Here is a 19288-nt window from a genome sequence, read left to right as displayed (position 1 = left end):
TTGGCCACCTGATGTGAAGAACTGACTCATTGGAAAAGACCCTGATGCTGGGAAAGATTGGGGGCAGGAGGAGAAGACGGTGACAGAGGATGAGATGGTTGGATGGCATCACCGACTCAAGGGACATGAGTTTGAGCAAGCTCAGGGAGATGGTGAAGGGCAGGGAAGCCTGGTGTGCTGCAGCCACGACTTACTGACTGAACAATAGTATGTGAATTTTATCTCAATAAACCCATTATAAAAAAGTAAAACATTAGAATGAAAACCATAATGCTCCAGAAAGGGACCTATACGAAATGCTTCATTTTAGAATAGAAGGAACAAGTGATAGCTAGCCACATGAAAAGAAAGAAAAGATTTCAATTATGACTGACTGCCATTACCGGCCCAAATGCCTCAGTTCAGTTCAGTCGCTCAGTCGTGTCCGACTCTTTGCGACCCCATGAATCGCAGCACGCCAGGCCTCCTTGTCCATCACCAACTCCCGGAGTTCACTCAAACTCATGTCCATCGGGTCGGTGATGCCATCGAGCCATCTCATCCTCTGTCGTCCCCTTCTCCTCCTGCCCCCAATCCCTCCCAGCATCAGGGTCTTTACCAATGAGTCAACTCTTCCCATGAGGTGGCCAAAGTACTAGAGTTTCAGCTTTAGCATCACTCCTTCGAAAGAAATCCCAGGGCTGATCTTCAGAATGGACTGGTCGGATCTCCTTCCCAAATCTACTCGTCAGCCCTGTGATTTTGCAGCTCCTCCCACCAAACGGGCAAGGTTTAGTTTTGTGGCTCCTTGTCTTTGAGTTCCACCACATGACTTGTTCTGGCTGCAAGAACGAAGGACGCATGGCAGTGTGCCACTCCTGAGCTTCAGCAAGTCTTGCACGTTTCCATGTGCCCTGCTGAGCTTCTGCCACTGTCATGAGAACTTCCCTTGGGCAGCTGCTGCCCATTCAGCCTGAGCTCCGAACTGAACACACATGGAGCAGAGTCACCCAGCTGACTGACAGATCTGAAGCCAAGAGCAAAGTTGCCCAAGTCAACGTGCAGATCAATGGCTATTTTAAGCACTGAGTTTTGGGGCAATTTGGTATGCAGTATTATGGTGGTGATATTAAACTAATACAGTAACCAATTCTCCCACGGTATTTTGAAGAGGTTCCATGAAAGAAAGTGATTATCAAGGTAGGTCCAGCTTAACACCTTGAATAAAAATAGTTTAATTTACTCAGCTTAAGAAAATGACCTAAAAAAAAAAAAAAAAAAGAAAATGACCTATGTATCTCAAATTTTAATGCTTGTCCCTTTAACCTCTTAAACTAAAGATGGAGAACAACTTAAGATATTACACACTCTTTCATCTTACTAATTTTATTATTTTAGGATTTTTATTTTTAAAAATGAAAAATGGAATAATACTAATTTAAATAAACTATGCACTATGCACTTTATCCCACTAGGGATAAAGATATGAACAAAGTATAACCTACATCCTCAAAACTTTACAGGGATATAAACAAGGAAACAAACAACAGCTGTTAAAGAGGCAATGAAGTGTTCTAAGAGAACACGAAGGGTCATTCAGGAACAAAGAGGAGGCAAATTTTTAAAGTTACATACATGTAATATATAATTACAAAGGGCTTCACAGGTGGCACTATTGGTAAAGAACCCACCTGCCAATGCAGGAGACCTAAGAGACGAGGGTTTGATTCCTGGGTTGGGAAGATCCCCTGGAGGAGGGCATCGCAACTCACTCCAGTCTTCTTGCCTGGAAAATCCCATGGACAGAGGGGTCTGGTGGGCTGTAATTCATGGGGTTGCAAAGAGTCAGACATGACTGAAGCAACTTGGCATGCATGCACAAAGATATCTCTGTCATCGGGACTTACTAACATGTTTGATGAAAATCAAGAATGTCTTCAAGGTTTCTAGCTGTGACGCTCAAACCAGATGCTTTCAACAGCTATGGGACAGGCTAAAGATGCTGACTCATTATAAACTCAAGTCTAAACTGAGGCACAGATCTGAATTTCCAGAGCTCCATGGAGCCTTGGGTACCTTTGTATACAATGACTCTGGTTTAGTTTCCTATCCTCTAGTAGCTGGCACTGGACCATTTGGTCTCACTACTGGAAGCTTCCTGAGTCTCTAACCTCTGCCTTTGCTTCCACTTCCAATCATGTGTGTTAGTCACTGCTGTCCACTGCTATGTACTTCTCTCCTACCTGTAATTCCTGTCTAAGTTCACGATAACCTTAAGTTCAGCTTTTAGAACTTCTGCTATTCATGAAAGCCAGAACTTCTGCTAGCCGAGCTAACAGATCATCCTTAGGCCTGTAGGTTATTTTTCACCACTGCACAGAATGCAAAGGTTCAAAACAAGCTCCTAGTTGCCCAAACTTCAGGTTTATGCCTATTCCATACGACTAGGTTAGTTAATTCTGACCTAAGACTGACTCACTACTGTATCTATGAAATTTAAAACATGCACACACCAATCCAGGAGATCTTTTAAAATTGCCCTTTCTGACAAATATCATACGATATTGATTATATAAGGAATCTAAAAAAATGGTACAAATGAACTTATTTACAAAACAAAATTAGTCACAGACATAGAACACTTATGGCTATCAGGGCGGAAGGGATAAATTAGGAGACTGGGATTGACACACTATTTTATATAAAATAGATAACCAATAAGGATCTACTGTACAGCACAGGGAACTTCTTAAAACTCTGTAATGACCTATATGGGAAAAGAATCTAAAAGAAGAGCAGATATATGTATAACTGATTCACTCTGCTGTACAGCAGAAACACACAATTTTAAATCAACAATACTCCAATACATTTTGAAAATTAAAATTACAACTCTCTAATTGCCATTCTGAAGAATTATTAAACAAAAAACAACAAAAAAGTTAACAGTCTTTTAGAAACAGGAAAAAGATGAAATGTAAGTTTCTATCTTTAAAAACATTAACTTTTTAAACAGAAGCTTAAACACAAAAAATATGAATTTCTGAAATAGTAACGAGAGAGAAAATGTTAAATTATTCAGAAAGTAGTATCCATATAGCTTTGAGCTCTCAAAGGAAGTTTCCTGCAAACTATCTTCATTTGAGAAGAATTTCCCCAAAACTGTTTTGCTAACTGCAGAAACAAAATAGCAGAGCTCCTCTACTTGTGTATGTGTCATACGTGTCCTATACGTCACACATGTAACAAGTGCCGATTCATACGTGTCCTATACGTCACATACGTAACAAGTGCCGGTTATAAGTGTCCTATATGTCACATATGTAACAAGTGCCGATCTGGGAGAATTATACACACACAGCAGTCAGTGTGTGGGCGTTGAGGACTGGAGATGAACGAAGATGACTACTCTAAAGGGCCTGTGGGCCTCTGTAAATGTCTCCCTTGGGAGTTCAGTTCCCAGGCTGAGCCACTTTCATTCTCTATGTGCTGAATGGATATTAGGAAGTCAGGTACATCTGGCCACAACAGGTGACCCAACTTAACAGTAACAATTCCACTCTTGTATTTTCTTCAAAGAGCAATGAGACATCAGGCAAGTATCGCTTTCTCTTCTATGTGCCCTGACATTTTATTTTTAAGGGCACATTCTATTCTAAAATCCTGCGCCTGACAAACTTCACCGCTAAGGTAATCATTCTTTGGAGGAAAATAAAAAACCTGATCATCTATTATGTATTACAGATCCTTAAACCGCGAAATTAATGACTCTGATCCTACCTTTCCAGAGTTCACCGCCAAGGTGGGAAGAGAACCACATAAATACATTCAATACAAGGTCAGAAAATCGTAAAAGCACAGCTATCTGACAGGATCAGATAAAGAAGTGCAGGCATCAGAAAGATATTTCTTCTGGGCCAATCAGAAGGCTGTAACAAGAGGACGGCATTTCAGCTGGACCTTGAAAGACAGAGAAAGGCTAACCAGGTACACCAGCCAGCTTAAAGAAAAGGGGAACCAGTGAGTAATCCAGCCTGGCAGAAACAACAAATTTTTAAAGATACAGGACAATAGGGTTAAAAGGCCAGGTTATTTTGACAATCAGACCGAAGACTGGATTTTATTCTGTAGGCAATTTAAAAAAACCCTAAGAATTCAAATGCAATACAATCCAAACAAGTGACAAGCAAAGATCAACAGAAACAGACTATATGTACATGACACAGCATTCATTCCCCATTGAGTCCTCTTTACAACTCCTAACTGAAATCCATGAGTTTAAAAAAAAATTCTCTAAACTACAGTAAAAAAAAAAAAAAGAAAACCAAAACAATTTCTTTCCAAGATCAATTTCTCCTCCTTGGCTTCAGATACACAATTCTCTCCCTTACATAAAATAAATACAAAAGACCCTAATGACTCTGCTGTCTCTATGAGCCATCCTCCTTCCTTGTCTTTCACATCTCATCTCTCAAACAAATGGCCAGTACCCAAAGGATGCCTTTATTTCTTCACTGTCCACCCCTAATTTGGTTTTCAGCCCCTCTACTCTGATCTTTATTAGCTCACTTTCAGGAATGCCTTCCTTTGCCAATTCCACAGCCCGTTTCCTTCATTCTCTTTGGTCCTGACACTTTTTGCGCTGCTGCCCCTGAAGATTCTCTGAGCCTTTTGTCACCATCACACCTTGCTAATTACCCTACCTCAGAGGAAGCCTCTCTTGACTACTCTTCTTTCCTCCATTTCCCAACTGAGTATCCCAGGGCTCAACTGAGTCTCTCATTCTGTCCTCTCTGTACTCTCCCTTCAGCTATCCCACCTGTGGTCCCAGGAAGTATTCCTGTAATAAGACTCAACTGAGCCCTATGAAGTTAGGTTTGAAACTGTTTTTAAGGTATTAAACCTTAATGTTTTTAAGATATTAGTGCTTATACTCAGTGGCATAGGTAAGAGAATTCATTCTCTAAAACTAGCTTGTATTTCTAACAGGAGTATTTTTGCAAGCACTTCTGAGAAATGAATGTACATTTCTGGGCATTTACAAAACCAGAGCATACAGTCAAAGGTTTAAAAGTTAAGACTGTCAGGCAAGGCCTGAAGATTTAGTCAAATTTGGAAAGCCAAGCTAGACTATTCTGGGCAAAAATTAAGACAAGGAAACAACAAAAAGTCATGCACTATACTTAGGTCAAATGTGTATAACCAGGTTCAAGAAACAATTAACAAAACTTGGCTACACATGTCCTATTTAGGTCAAGAGTGAAGCCCAAGCCTGAGGCCCTCAGACAGAGGGAAGTGGGTGTGCCTGGCAAACGTGAAGAGTGAGGAAAACAGATAACCCACCGCTCACAGGCCCTCCTCACGCATTTTAAGGTAGAAAAATTTCCTGTGCACTTCAAACAAAAACAAAAAACAGGCAAAGAAGAGTATTTACCCACGATTATGAAGAAAACTACCTTCAAAAGATCAAAATAAAATAAACTTACAAAAAAAATTTAACTTTAACTCAAGTCACAAATTTTCTTGTTTTCTGGTTAAGTAGTAGTGGACTGTGAAACTTGTTACTGAAAGATGACCTTACAACACCAAGACCTCCCTCGTGGCTTAGATGGTAAAGAGTCCGCCTGCAATGCAGATCTGGGTTCAATCCCTGGGTTGGGAAAATCCCCTGGAGAAGGAAATGACAACCCACTCCAGTATTCTTGCCTTTAGAATTCCATGGACAGAGGAGCCTGGCAGGGTTATGGTCCATGGTGTCTCAAAGAGTCAGAAATGGACCAGCTAGCGCTTCACTTATAACACATTTCAAAGGCAACAACTGAAATCAATGACAACTTACAAACTAACATTTCTAGTTCTTTTTATGCAGCATTATTCAAACATTTCCACAGAATTCTCACTAGAATAAACATCTCAAAGTTTAAATGTTGGTTAAATTGTGAAACAAGAAAACTTTTTTTGTGGGGAGGGATAGGGGATGAAGAAGTAGAAGCCACTATGCATCAAACAAATAACCTACAAGGATATACAGTACAGCACAAGGAATATAGCCAATATTTTATAACAACTGTAAATGGAGTATAATCTACACAAATATTAAATCATTAAATCACTATGTTGTACAGCTGAAACCAATAATGCTGTAAATCAACTATACTTCCATTTTAAAACATGTTTTTAGAAAAAGGAAAATCTTTTCTGCAGTGAGGAATGCTACCTGGAGCCAATTTGGGTCTAAAAACGTAGAGAACAAATAACTTGCGTTTATATTGCATGTACCAATTTTCAAAGCCTTTTCATATATATTATCTCACTGAATACTGGCAATAACCCTGTGGAGTAGGACAGGCATTAATAACCACTGCACAAAATTCAACACTGGGACTAACACAAGACTGTGCCTGCGTGCCAAGTTGCTTCAGTCACATCCGACTCCATGTGACCCTATGGACTGTATTTGTAGCCTGCCTGGCTCTTCAGTCCATACATTCTCCAGGGAAGAATACTAGAATGGGTTGCCGTGCCCTCCCTCCAGGGGATCTTCCTGACCCAGGGATTGAACCAGTTAATCAGAGATGAAAGTGAAAGGGAAAAGTGAAAAAGTTGGCTTAAAGCTCAACATTCAGAAAACTAAGATCACGGCATCCAGTCCCATCACTTCATGGCAACTACATGGGAACAGTGGCACACTTTATTTTAGGGGACTCCAAAATCACTGCAGATGGTGACTGCAGCCATGAAATTAAAAGACTTCTTGGAAGGGAAGTTATGACCAACCTAGACAGCATATTAAGAAGCAGAGACATTACTTTGCCAACAAAGTCCCATCTAGTCAAGGCTATGGTTTCTCCAGCAGTCGTGTATGGATGTGAGAGTTAGACTATAAAGAAAGCTGAGCACCGAAGAATTGATGCTTTTGAACTGTGGTGCTGGAGAAGACTCTTGAGAGTCCCACGGACTGCAAGGAGATCCAACCAGTTCATCCTAAAGGAAATCAGTCCTGAATGTTCACTGGAAGGACTGATGTTGAAGCTGAAACTCCAATACTTTGGCCACCTGATGCGAAGAACTGACTCATTTGAAAAGACCCTGATGCTGGGAAAGATTGAAGGTAGGAGGAGAAGGGGACAACAGAGGATGAGATGGTTGGATGGCATCACCGACTCAATGGACATGTTTGTGTAAACTCTGGGAGTTGGTGATGGACAGGGAGGCCTGGTGTGCTGCAGTTCATGGGGTTGCAAAGAGTCAGACATGACTGAGCAACTCAACGGAACTGAATCAAGAAATGAAAATCACCCTCCAACTAAAGATTTATCAGTTTAAAGAAACCAGAACAGAATTAGACCCTATCTTAGGGTTTCAAATAAAATTTAATGAGTGATCACTTATATTCAGTATAATTTACACACATGTAAAAAAACAATCAAGACACACCTCTACTTTAGTGCCTTTAAAAAAATCCTCTAGCGGCTCTTCATCATATCAAACCTGGAACTCCAAAACAGATTATCAAGTTTTCTTTCCAAGACAGAGTGAACTGAACAAACCAAGAAATAGGATTTTCTATTAGGTCTCTATTAGACTAATGCATATTCAGACTAATGCCTTAAAAGTATTTAAAAACCTAAATTTTTCAGAGGAGCTCAGTCTAGTCTTATCATGGCAAATGAGTGTGTCTGCTTTATTTTAAGCTATGGCTCTAATGAGACCTATTAACAAAATCTGAGAGGTAATTCATTGTGAGCATCATGGGAACTAACTGTAGATCTTCCCTGTAAAATTGAATTTGATCACCTGGAGCTCCTCTAGATACCCAAGGGGTTAAAAATTCCAGAAGAGGTGCACTCTGCCTCTAATTCTTTAAGTGAGGATTAGGAAATAACCCATAGAAACTCAAAGTTGCTAACGTTTCTTGATTTATACATACAACAAATAAAACCACTACTTTCCTTTAAATCCTAAGAAGGAATCATTAAACTCCAGAAAATATAGAATTCTGAAAAATCAAATTATACTTATGGCTCTACTGTCAGGGACAGCAATCACCTAAAAATTTCAGGTGCTAAACATAGCCAACTAAAACAGGACCTCACGAGACACTCTCAGGACATCCTCGATTTTTCACAGGATGGCTTAATGAGACAGGTAAGAATGATGAAAACCAAGTTACTAATGTTAAAGTAAATACAGTTATACAGAACTACGTAATACCTCAACACAGCAGCATTTATATCTCTAAAGTAAATGATTACTGAAATGTATTTTGAGAAATGCTTGAACAGTAGGGATTTTAATTCATTGATAAATTACAGGCTGACATGGTTACTAACTCTTCAGCTCTCCCCCTCCCCAAGGCTTTACATGAAACACTAAGGAAAATTATTTCAATACAAATTCATAGTCTTAGCTTCGGCTAATTTTAGCTTGAATCATGTATCACCAAAACATTACTACTACAGCACTGTAACTACAGGCAAAACATGTTTTAAAAATAAAACCAAGTCTAAAGTCTACAATGCTGCTCACACATCTTCAAGCAAATAGTTTCTCTCTGGAAAACTTTCAGCAGATGCAATGATCACAATGCACAATCAGATACGATGCCAACAGAGATGGTGATACATAACAGAAATCCACAACAGACGCAGCTTCCATTTGCTCCAGAGAGCCACCTTGTTTTTCACTCTCCGGTTTTAGCATTATTCACAAGCCTCTGACATAACGATGTCCTTTATCACAACAACATCTCACCCCAGTATAATGCAGTCCTCAGAGCAGATCTTCAGACAGGCAGCCCAGGCGGAGCTATGCACATTCATCTGTTCAGTAAATATTAATATTTGCCAAACCACCTATTCTATGCCAGGCACTGGACAGAGCACCAAACGAGAAAGACTTTCATCTGTGTAACTTCTGGTTTACTGACATCCTTCAAAAACACACACAAAATGTGAGGAGCCCCATGAAGGATTCTAATGTGGCCAAAAGCCATTGAAGAGTTTTGAACAGAGGACTGAGGTGACCTGAATCAGGCTGTCAGAAGACTACTCAGGAGAATGGATGGTGGTTGTGCAGAGAATGGAGGGAACCAGTGCGGAGACTAAAAAGAAATTCAAGCAGAAGAGGGTTGGCTGAGAGTAGTGACTATGGACAAAGCAGCACACAGTCAGTGTTAGAATTTTGGTGCCGATAGTCTAGACTTAGAACCATTTTTCCATTTATATAATTGGGCAAGTTACTTATACCCTTGAGCCTTGGTTTCCTTATCGATCAATGCTTCTAAAGCCGCAGCACACAGAAAACAATACAAAGTATGATATACTACCAATACTTTGATAACAAATTCATCTGAATGAGGTTCACACGGGCTCACTTCCCGCCCCCAACCCCTGCTTGCACCAAGATTAGCCCTAACATAAGTGATTTTTACCGAGAGCAATTTTGCACAAGCACTGCAGGGACTCCATCGAGAGAGAAGGATGTTTCTCCCCCACCTTACACTACAACAACTGCTCATAAATATACACTGAGCAAGGTGTTTTTCTCAAATAAATGAAACTCTAGTTTGCACCTTCAACGTGTGTTTTCACATGCATTATTTTATTTCCTCGTGTTTATGAATAGAAACGAGACAAGGAGAACCTTGCAGTTGATCGTGATAAAGACTGTGCTGTTACTACCAATTATTTTAACTTCTGTCAATCGTTTTTATTTAAAACTATTAAGGGACGGTACCCTCACTCTGACAGCACTGAGACACCAGGGAACTAAGTCACCAGAAGCTTTCTTTTGTAACTATAAGTTTACAAAATTCAGCTGTCTGCAGCTTCCCCTTACATTTTTTTCTTTTTTCAGTGTGAAAAATTTTTTATTGAAGTTGGCAGTTAATAGGATACTGGTGACATTAACAAAATAACCTACTTGGTATTTTGGTTGAGGAAGCTAGATTAATGTAAGTTTAGGCTTGAACTGATATTAAGAAAACGTATTCTACTCTCTCTAGAATATAGTCAGGAAACCTGTGCACAGCAAAGGATTATTTTCTGGGTTTTGATTTTAAAAACGATCTGAGGCTTGGCTGCATGAAAAAGGGGAGGTGGAAAACTGAGCAGAGAGGTAGATACTTTATGACATTCAGCCCAGGAAGGAAGTGGCAGTACTGAGATCCAAAGTCAAGCTCTCCCAGGGACAACACCTATAAACATCCTGGTGTAAACGTTCTGGATCTGCCCCTGACACTTATCCTTTCAACAAAGGATGAACCACCCTGAAAACCTATATATTCAATCGTTCAGTAATTACTAAGCACAAGCTATAGGCAAGACAAAGTGCTGGGTGCTAGAGGAGGACAAAAGTTAATGGGATTGCATCCTAACCCTAAAAAGCTTGGGTTTCCCTGGTGGCTCAGTGGTAGAGAATCCACCTGCCAATGGAGATCCTTCGGTCTGGAAGATCCCCTGAAAGAGGGCATAGCAATGCACTCCAGTATCCTTGCCTGGGAAATCCCATAGCCAAGGGGTTGCAAAGAATCAGACAAGACTTAGCAACGTAACAACAGACCTTCAAAAAGCTTAGCTGGGCTCGGTGGCGTGTACCCGTAGTCCCAGCTACTCAGGAGGCTGAGGGTGGAGAATCGCTTGAGCCCAGGAGTTCTGGGCTGTATGTACTATGCTGATCAGGTGTCCGCACCAAGTTTAGCATCAATATGGTGACCTCTCAGGAGTGGGGGACCACCAAGTTACCTACGGAGGGGTGAACCTGCCCAGGTTGGAAATGGAGCAGGTAAAAACACCTTGCTGATCAAAAAGCTTACCATCCAGTGAGGAGACTAGGTATTCACATGTGAAAAGAAGAAGTAAGGCAGACAGAACAAGTGTCTAAAAGAAAGAGCTCACTTTCAGCTGGGGTGGTCAGAAAAAGCATCACAGCTGGGTAACAGAACTGACTGAATTTGCTAGGAAAAAAAGCAGGCACAAGAAACCAGAGAACAGCATGAACATATGTGTAGGGGCTTTCTTTAAAAAAAAAAAAACAAAAAACTACCGTGAAAAATTCCAACATGTAAAACGTATACAGGATAAATGGACTCGCCACTGAGCTTCCACAATCATCAACTCAAGGCCAATTTTCTCTTATAACTGACATGTCTGCCTCACAAAAACCCTAAAGGAACCTATTTTCGAATGTTCCTGCATTTTTCACTGACTCCATCTTCAGACAAATCCATAGCACAGTACTCTCCAAAAGGCTGACTTTCCTAAAGGCCACATACAAATAAAAGTGCAAGACTATTTTCAAAAAAATCAACTCTTGATTGTTTACACAAACCAACGGAACAGTAACAAAGATATTCCAATAGGACAAGACAATCCAAAAAGGTTTGCACGTACTTTGAGATTACCTTTTCCATACTTAATATGTTCAATAGTTAAGTTCTCATTGAATATTAAGTTCTCATTGAATAAATTAATTCTCAATGAATAAAATGATGGAGAATTCATGTCCTGAAAAAAAAGCATCACAGGTGAAGTATCTTGGACAAATCATTTGGGCTCCTGAGCCTAAGTTTCTTCCTCTCTAAAAGAGAGAAAGATCACCTGCCTCAGGTACTTGTGAGAATCAACTGAGTGTATATGTTAAATGCCACATGGCTGGCTCTTTATATCACTCCCCCGACTGACTTGGGAAGAACCAGTCAGGAAGAAAGCTGCCTCGTTTCCCAATCCTCTCTCCCCTTTCTCAAGATGATGCCTGGTTTCCCAACTCTCTCTCTCTCAAGATAATGTAAAAACTTTCTCCATCTCAAAACGTGCTTAAGGTGAGGAGCTAAGCGTTCTGATTTCATGGAGCTTCTTTCTTCACCTTAAAGCAAATTACGGGCCCTGAGCTTGAAGCAAGTATTCAGGAGGATAAATCTTATAGAGCGTCAAACTTCACAAAACACCTCCGCTTTACAACAGTCTCCCCCCACCACCTTAACTAGCAGAGCCGTCCAACATCACACAAGAATGTGGCCTACCTAGTAAAACACTCTCACTATCCCCACTTCTCGGCTGCTGTGCTTACTCTCTGAACCATCCACAGCCCCTCTACAGCAGGCTACAGACAGCAGGGCGGCCATTAGGACACTCAGCGGGGCCAGCGTGTTAAGAAGCTCAAGATGAGGCATGCAAGGGGCACCTGCACTTGCTTTCTTTCTCTGTCCATGAGAAAGCGTGAATTCTAATCCGGTGTTCCGAATCACGTGCATTGGAGAGGCAGTTCACCGTTGCTCAAAATAATCAAAGAAGTTAAAACGTCTTTTTAAAAATATATATGTTGTCACAATTGTTCATTAGGATTTTCATTCTTCCTTTAGCATTGCTTTCTCTAAGTTATCTTCTTTTTTTTCTTTTTTGTATGCATGTAACTGAAGTTCTCTTTTGAATTATCTTCTTCAGTCACCAATCCTCTTTCCCTATGAGAAGACATAATGCGTTCCTCACTTATCATAACCCCAGCCACCACAAATCCTCCCCTGGGTTAAAGCCTTCATCCGAAGCCATTCTTTTCAGGTATTACTCATTTATTTGCTGTTCCCCTAAGATAATTATAATGTAGTAAGGTATAGCACCTTACAGTTTACCCAGTAGTTTGTAAACTGAATTCACTTACTCCTTACAGCTTATGAGAAAGATAATTCTATTTTGTAGGTAAGGGGAAAAGAATGGAGAACTTACTATTTTGTAGAGTTATAAAGCAAGTTAAGAGGTGAACCCGATGTCCAAACCAACTCTAAACGCCAAGCTCTTCCCACTCCACTATACTCTTTTCTAAGAAGGGAAAGCCTACAGTTTTATCAAAAACCACACTGGCTTCCAAGAGAAAACGATCTTCGAACAATCGCTCTAGACTGCAACCAGATTTTCCATCTCTGCACCTACCATCATCCCATTTCTCGCTTCCTCTCCACTGCACTCCTCATGGATATTATCGTCACTCCTTCAACCCCCTCCAGCATATATTCCACCTCAGCCTGCTAAAGGGAGGTGCATCCCCCTCGCCCCAAACCTCAGCCCTCCCTTCCCAGGACAGGCATAGTTCTCACTCCATGAACTACACAGTACGCTTGTCAGCCCTTAGTAAGCTATTTTATAACTTTTTAAAAATCTCTTTAAAATGGACAAGACTTGTAGCTCCTTCATCCCCATACTTGCCCCAGGGCACCGGGCTACGTCCTATTCTACAGAACAGGGTACCGACCCTCACAAAGATTTCTGCCAGGCCCCACTGTCATCAGCGACTTCCTCTCCAAAATCCAGTTATCCAAACAGGCTCTCCTTCCAACCTCTTCAGCAGGGTGTAGCCTCCAGGGTTCCCCGGACTCTCCCCTTCCGCGGCTTTCCTCTGCTCACGTCTGGGCCTCTGCCCACCTCACCAACTCTTCCCTTCACTCCCCATCCCAGGGGTAAGGAGCAGCCCCAGTGGAGGTGGCTCCTCCTCCCTGACAACTTCCAAGTTCGACCTCGTATCACCTGTTCTCAGAAGATGCCTCTCGGCCCGGTGGCCCCCCGCCTTTGCCCCGACCCGCCCCTCTCCACCTTGTCCATTCCTCCTTTCCAGCAGCCTCCCGCCTCGGGTCGGTTCCGGAGTGCCCGTGGGAATCCATTTCCCTCGCGTGGGCTTCCCACCTCAGGGTCAAGCTCCCCTTTCTCCATCACCTGCTCCGCCCATGACCAGATGACATCCGCCGCGGCCGCCGCCTCCTCCAAGCCCCTCCTCGGACGCCGGGCCCCCGGCCGCTCACCGCCTTCCGCGAGCGCCAGCCGCCCCCTCCGGCAGGGGGCGAGGGGGGCGTGCACCCCTATGCCGCGGTCCCCAGCCCCCCTCCACCCCCGAAGCGCACCTGTTCCTCCTCCTCTTCCTCGCCGGCCGGCCGCGCCGGCGTCCCGACCCCCACCCTCGCCGCGCCCCGGCCTCCCCGAGCCCCGCACTCACCAAGAGTAGGTCTGCTCCGCCATGGCGCTGACTCTCGAGGGCTCTGCTGCAGGCTCGGGCCGGGCCGGGCCCGGCGGCAGGGGAACAAACGGGCGGCGGGCTCGCTCGGGCCGGGAGCGGAAGGCGCGGCCGCGGCCCGGCGCTCGCTCGCTCGCTCTCTCGCTCACACCGCGGGCGGACGGGCCGGGAAAGTGACTGGCGGGGAGAGGCCAGGCTCCGAGGCGGACCCGCTCCCTGGGCCCCGGGGCGGGGCGGGCTCCGCTCTCGGCCTCCCTCACCGGCGGCGGCGGCGGCGGCTCCGCTGCGGCTCTAAACCCAACATGGCGGCGGCGGCGGCGGCACTGAGAACAAGGGGGCCCCGGGGCGGGCGAACGGCAAGAGGGCCCCGCGCTCACTGCGCGCTGGGCCGCAGGGGCGCCGCGCTCGTGCGGCGGCGGCGGCGGCCCGGGGACATGGCCGGCGGGCGGAGGCGGAGGCGGCGGCGACTGAGGGGGGCGCTAGGCGGCGAGGCGAGGCCGCTCGGCTCACACCCGCCAAGGGGAGGCGAGGAGGGGGCGGGGGGTGAGCCTTGGCCCTGCGTGGGTCACGTGCCCAAAACACGCTCACGTGACGCGCGCGCCCCGCCCCTCGCGCCGGGCCCATGCGCGGAGACGTCGGTTCCTCGGTTCGAGGCGACTGTTGCTCGCTCGGCTTCTGGCGGTTGCGCCGCCTCCCGCCGCTTGGTGCCGCCCCCTCCCCACGCGGGGCGGTCGCCTCTGGGGGGCCCTCTTCCCTTCCCCTTTCCGAGGGGCTGCTGCAGCCAGCCAGTCAGGAACCCCGTGCGCGTCTGTTGACTACCGCTCAGCTGTCACCCATCCATCAAGAGTCTGCTGGCCACGGGCTCCCAAGTGTCAGTCAACCTGTCAGTCAGCAGGCGGGACGCTGCCTCGCTTAGTTGGTCTGCTCGTTGGTTCGTTCATTCGTTTAGCAAATAACTCCACGCAGCCAGCTTTTATTGCGCCCAGGCTCTGTGCCAAGTCCTCGAGGGGCCAAGTCGAATACCCCATACTGGCCTTCGTGTGATCCATCAACAGATATTTATTGGGTGCCAACCATGTATCAATTCATTCTGCTGGTCTGCCCTCTGAGCGCTTACATTCTAGAGGAAAAGACTTACAGATAGCCCAAGCCGACAAATAAGTGAAGGTGCTTGCAGATGCTGATAAGTTTTATGAAGATGATAACACAAGGTAATGGGACACAGCGTGAGGGGGTGTGCAGCCTAGTTTCCATGGTGAAGGAAGGCCTGGCAGAGAAGGTGACAGCTGACACCTGAAGGATGAGAAGGAGCTGACCACGCAAGAGCAAAGCTCAGGGAACAGTCCATCTGGAGGCAGACACAGAAGAAAATTTAATGGGGCTGGACCAGATTCACAGAGAAGACAATGGCAACCCACTCCAGTCCTCTTGCCAGCAAAATCCCATGGATGGGGGAGCCTGGTAGGCTGCTGTCCATGGGGTCGCTAAGAGTCAGACAGGACTGAGCAACTTCACTTTCACTTTTCACTTTGATGCATTGGAGAAGGAAATGGCAACCCACTCCAGTGTTCCTGCCCGGAGAATCCCAGGGACGGTGGAGCCTGGTGGGCTGCCGTCTATGGGGTCGCACAGAGTCAGACACAACTGAAGCAACTTAGCAGCAGCAGCAGCAGCAGCAGACTAGATTCACAGAGTGAATCTGGGGCTTAGGAGGAGAGAGGAGGGAGAGATGAACTGAATCCCGGGGCACTGGGCAATGCTTTGCTAGGAGTTGATGAGGTGGTCTGAAAGAGTGAGCGTGTTGATAGGAGAAAAGACACTCTTTAGAAAGAGAATGACACGAGGCAAGTCCCAACGATGTGAAGGCTTGGAGTGAGCTTGGATCCAGGAGTGGGATGGATGATTCCTGCTGCGGAGTGTTCAGAAAAGAGACTGAAAGACTGCTCTGAGGCTAGACTTGAAGGGCCTAGCTAAGCCTCCCGACCACTTACTATGTTCATGAATGAAAATGATCAGTGCAGCTCCAGGCTTTAGAAGCACGCCTCGGCAACAGACACAGTAGACTTCCCAGACCCCTGGTCTCCACAGGTAGCAGAGCTGGCACACCCAAAACCAGTATTCTCAAGATCCTCCGCAGCTGGCCCAATTTCAGGCCGGGATCAAGCGCTGCTCCAGTTTCCCAGGACCTGCCCAGCCTTACGGGGGAACACCACGCCCTGAATCTATCTTCAAATGGATCAGTTGGCCATTGCCCATACATCTGCTGCTTGCCTGTTCCCTAAGGGGAACCCTTTCATGAGAAAGCCAAATGTACTTTTCGTTCGGAAGCAATCTCTCCTTCCTTCCCCCACTGCTGGTGACCAGGACCAGTTGGGTTCAGTGTGTTTCCTGAAGCTCCACCAGTGAGTCTGGGGAAAGGGCCAGATGATAAGATCAGATTCCCTCCAGACATTTGGAGGCAGGGCCCCAAGAATATACCAGACCACCAAGGTCCCTTCCTCTGACCTTTCACAGAAAGATACCAGCCTGCAAATACCTGCTGTTGCTGCTGCTGCTGCTGCTGCCGCTAAGTTGCTTCAGTTGCGTCTGACTCTGTGCGACCCCATAGACGGCAGCCCACCAGGCTCTCCCATCCCTGGGATTCTCCAGGCAAGAACACTGGAGTGGGTTGCCATTTCCTTCTCCAATGCATGAAAGTGAAAAGTGAAAGGGCAGTCGCTCAGTCGTGTCCGACTCTTAGCGACCCGATGGACTGCAGCCCACCAGGCTCCTCCGCCCATGGGATTTTCCAGTCAAGAGTACTGGAGTGGGTTGCCATTGCCTTCTCCCTGCAAATACCTGCCCAGCTCTAAATGGCGCTGGATGTGTGGATATAATGAGGAGATGGAAAAGCAAAGAGCCTACATTTTTGATGTTCATTTAGCGCTTACTACTTTTCCAGATGGTCTTACAGAATGCCAAGTGTACCCTTGAATGTGACACATAGTCATTCTGAGTCTCAAAAACGTGAGACATCGGGGCCCTGGAAAAGTCTAGAAGCTACTGGCACAAATGGCTTTGGGAGGTGAGGAAGCTCCTTCCCTGGAGACTGAGAACAAAACAGATCAGACATGTCACTAACAAAACAAAAAGACACACTGCGCCCCTGGGGCAGTTCACCTGGGCTTTCATTCCCGGTGAGTCAGAGGATGCAAAACCAAGAGAAAACTCAAGTTTCGGAGGGATGGAACGGGAGGTGCTGATGAAAGAAGGTCAAGGCCTTCCCAGAAGCAAAGGGACCCTTCTGGGCCCTAAGAAGAATCCACTGGAAGAAAGGGGCGAGAAAGGTTCTGGGAGAAAGTATGGGATGAGAAATGAGAAGAAAGTTTTCCTTCTCTTCCATGTAAACTAGAGGCCCCTCCAAGTGTCTCTTGGGAAAACACGTGAACTAAACAGCACTGGGCAGGGCCAGAGGACACCCACGCCATGGAAGCCTGTGCATGTGGTCCCGGCAGATGGAGTATGCGCCCAGAAACTGGTAGCTGGGGTATGTCAGGCTAAGGTTGCCCAGATGGAGAAGGCACCTCCAGGTGCCGGTCAGAACTGCTGCAGGCTTGAACCCTTCCGGAGAAGGCCAGGCTAGAGTAAATCTCAAGTCTGTGCATCAGCTGGAGGCTGCCCAGCCTGGGGCACCTGGGGAGTCACTTTCAGTCCTTCTGCCAGCAGCACTCAGCTCCAAGCTGGAGCGGTCCCAGGTGGTATCCGTGGCACCTCTGGGCCTCAGCCGGGGAGTCAGGTGTGCCTGGCAGGAGAGACGCAGGCACTGGCTCCCTGCAGGAGGGGTACCCGGCTCCCCGCACCCCACCCTCCACCGCTGCACAGGTGAGAGGGCCACAGCTTGTGAAATTTTTGTTGAAAGAGGCAAGGGAAGTTCCTCTAATTATCACCACGGTAATTATAGGATTGCTCCTCCTACCCAGTGTGTTCAAGGGACTTGATGACTCTCCCCATGACGCGTCACCAGCCGCAGGTGCAGACTCCAGGGAGCAGGCATTGCCAGGTTTGACTGGGCTGCGTAGGTGCTGCTTCTGAGAGGGTCAAGGGCTCAGGTCTGACCAGTCCCTGCCTGCCTCTCCAGCCCACTTATCACCTCTTTCCAACACTCCCTTCCAATACACACACACACAGATGCGCTCCCGCGCGCGCACACACACACACACACACACACAGAGTGAACCACTTGCAGCTTCCAATGGGCTGTGCTTTCTGCTTCTTAACAGCTGCTCGTAAACTTGAGGCTTGGTTTCCATCTCCTCGGGATTCCCTGGTGGCTCAGTGGTAAAGAATCCGCCTGCCCATGCAGGAGACGAAGGTTCAATCCCTGGATCCCATGGAGGAGGAAATGGCAACCCACTCCAGTATTTTTGCCTGGAGAATCCCACAAAGGAGGGCAGCTGCAATCTGTGGGGCTGCAAGAGTCAGAAATGACTAAGTTATATGTCCCCTCCTTCAGAAAGTCTCACTTGAGCAAATCCAGGCTGAGTTAGACACTCCTCTCTGGCATTCCCACAGACCCCTGAGTTTCCCCCGTGTCCTTTAACACTTAGTACAGTGAACTGTCACTGCCTATTGACTTGTCATCCTCTCCCTTGGGCTGTGCACGCCTTGTGGAAAGGGACTGTGGCCTGTCGCCAGTTTCACATTCAGATCCCAGTGCAGAACTCAGCGGAAAGAAGCTCAGAGTTCGTGGAATGAATGCTTGAGTGAGCGAAAAGGCAAACAAGGTTTCAAAACAACTGGTTCTACCTGATAGTCCCATGACTCCCATGATCTCGAATTCAGCATCCCTCCCTGTTCCCCACGACCTCCTCTTTGAGAAAGAGAAGCCTTAAGGGAAGAGAAATCTCTCTTAGGGATGTGGGTAAGACAGAGGATTGGAGGGAAGGTACATCATGCTGAGCTTATTAGGTGTCAGGTCACTTTCAGTCTTTGATCATAAGTTCCTTTAAAAAGATTTCTTTTTTAACTTTGTAAGACCAATTTTAGGTTTACAGAAAAATTGATGGGAAAGTTCAGAGAGTTCCCACACACCCCTTCTTCCCCAACAAGGTTTCCCTTATGATTTACATCTTGCATTAGCATGGTACATTCAGTACAGTCGATGAACCACTAACGGCACATTCTTATTAACTAAAGTCCGTAGTTTACATTAGGGTTCACTCTCGGTGTTGTAGCTTCTATCTGTTTTGACAAATGTATAATATGTATTCACCATTATAGAGAATACTTTCATTGCCCTAAAATTCCCTTGTGTTCCCCTTATTCATCCTTC

At 45.8% G+C, this 19288-nt stretch overlaps 1 protein-coding gene across 1 annotated transcript in view; it reads right to left on the bottom strand.

Annotated features, from left to right (window-relative positions):
* The window catches only part of SPPL3 (signal peptide peptidase like 3), a 98300-nt gene extending 83803 nt beyond the window's left edge, over positions 1–14497 (bottom strand). Inside the window, exon 1 of the mRNA XM_018061121.1 lies at positions 13960–14497. Coding sequence (XP_017916610.1) covers positions 13960–13982 — 23 coding nt within the window. The 5' untranslated portion in view covers positions 13983–14497. The remainder of the gene's footprint in view (positions 1–13959) is intronic.

Source organism: Capra hircus, chromosome 17 (genome assembly GCF_001704415.2).
Source record: "Capra hircus breed San Clemente chromosome 17, ASM170441v1, whole genome shotgun sequence".
Lineage (NCBI taxonomy): Eukaryota > Metazoa > Chordata > Mammalia > Artiodactyla > Bovidae > Capra > Capra hircus.
The sequence above is the reverse complement of the archived record's forward strand: the minus strand, read 5'-3'. Positions and strand labels throughout refer to the sequence as shown.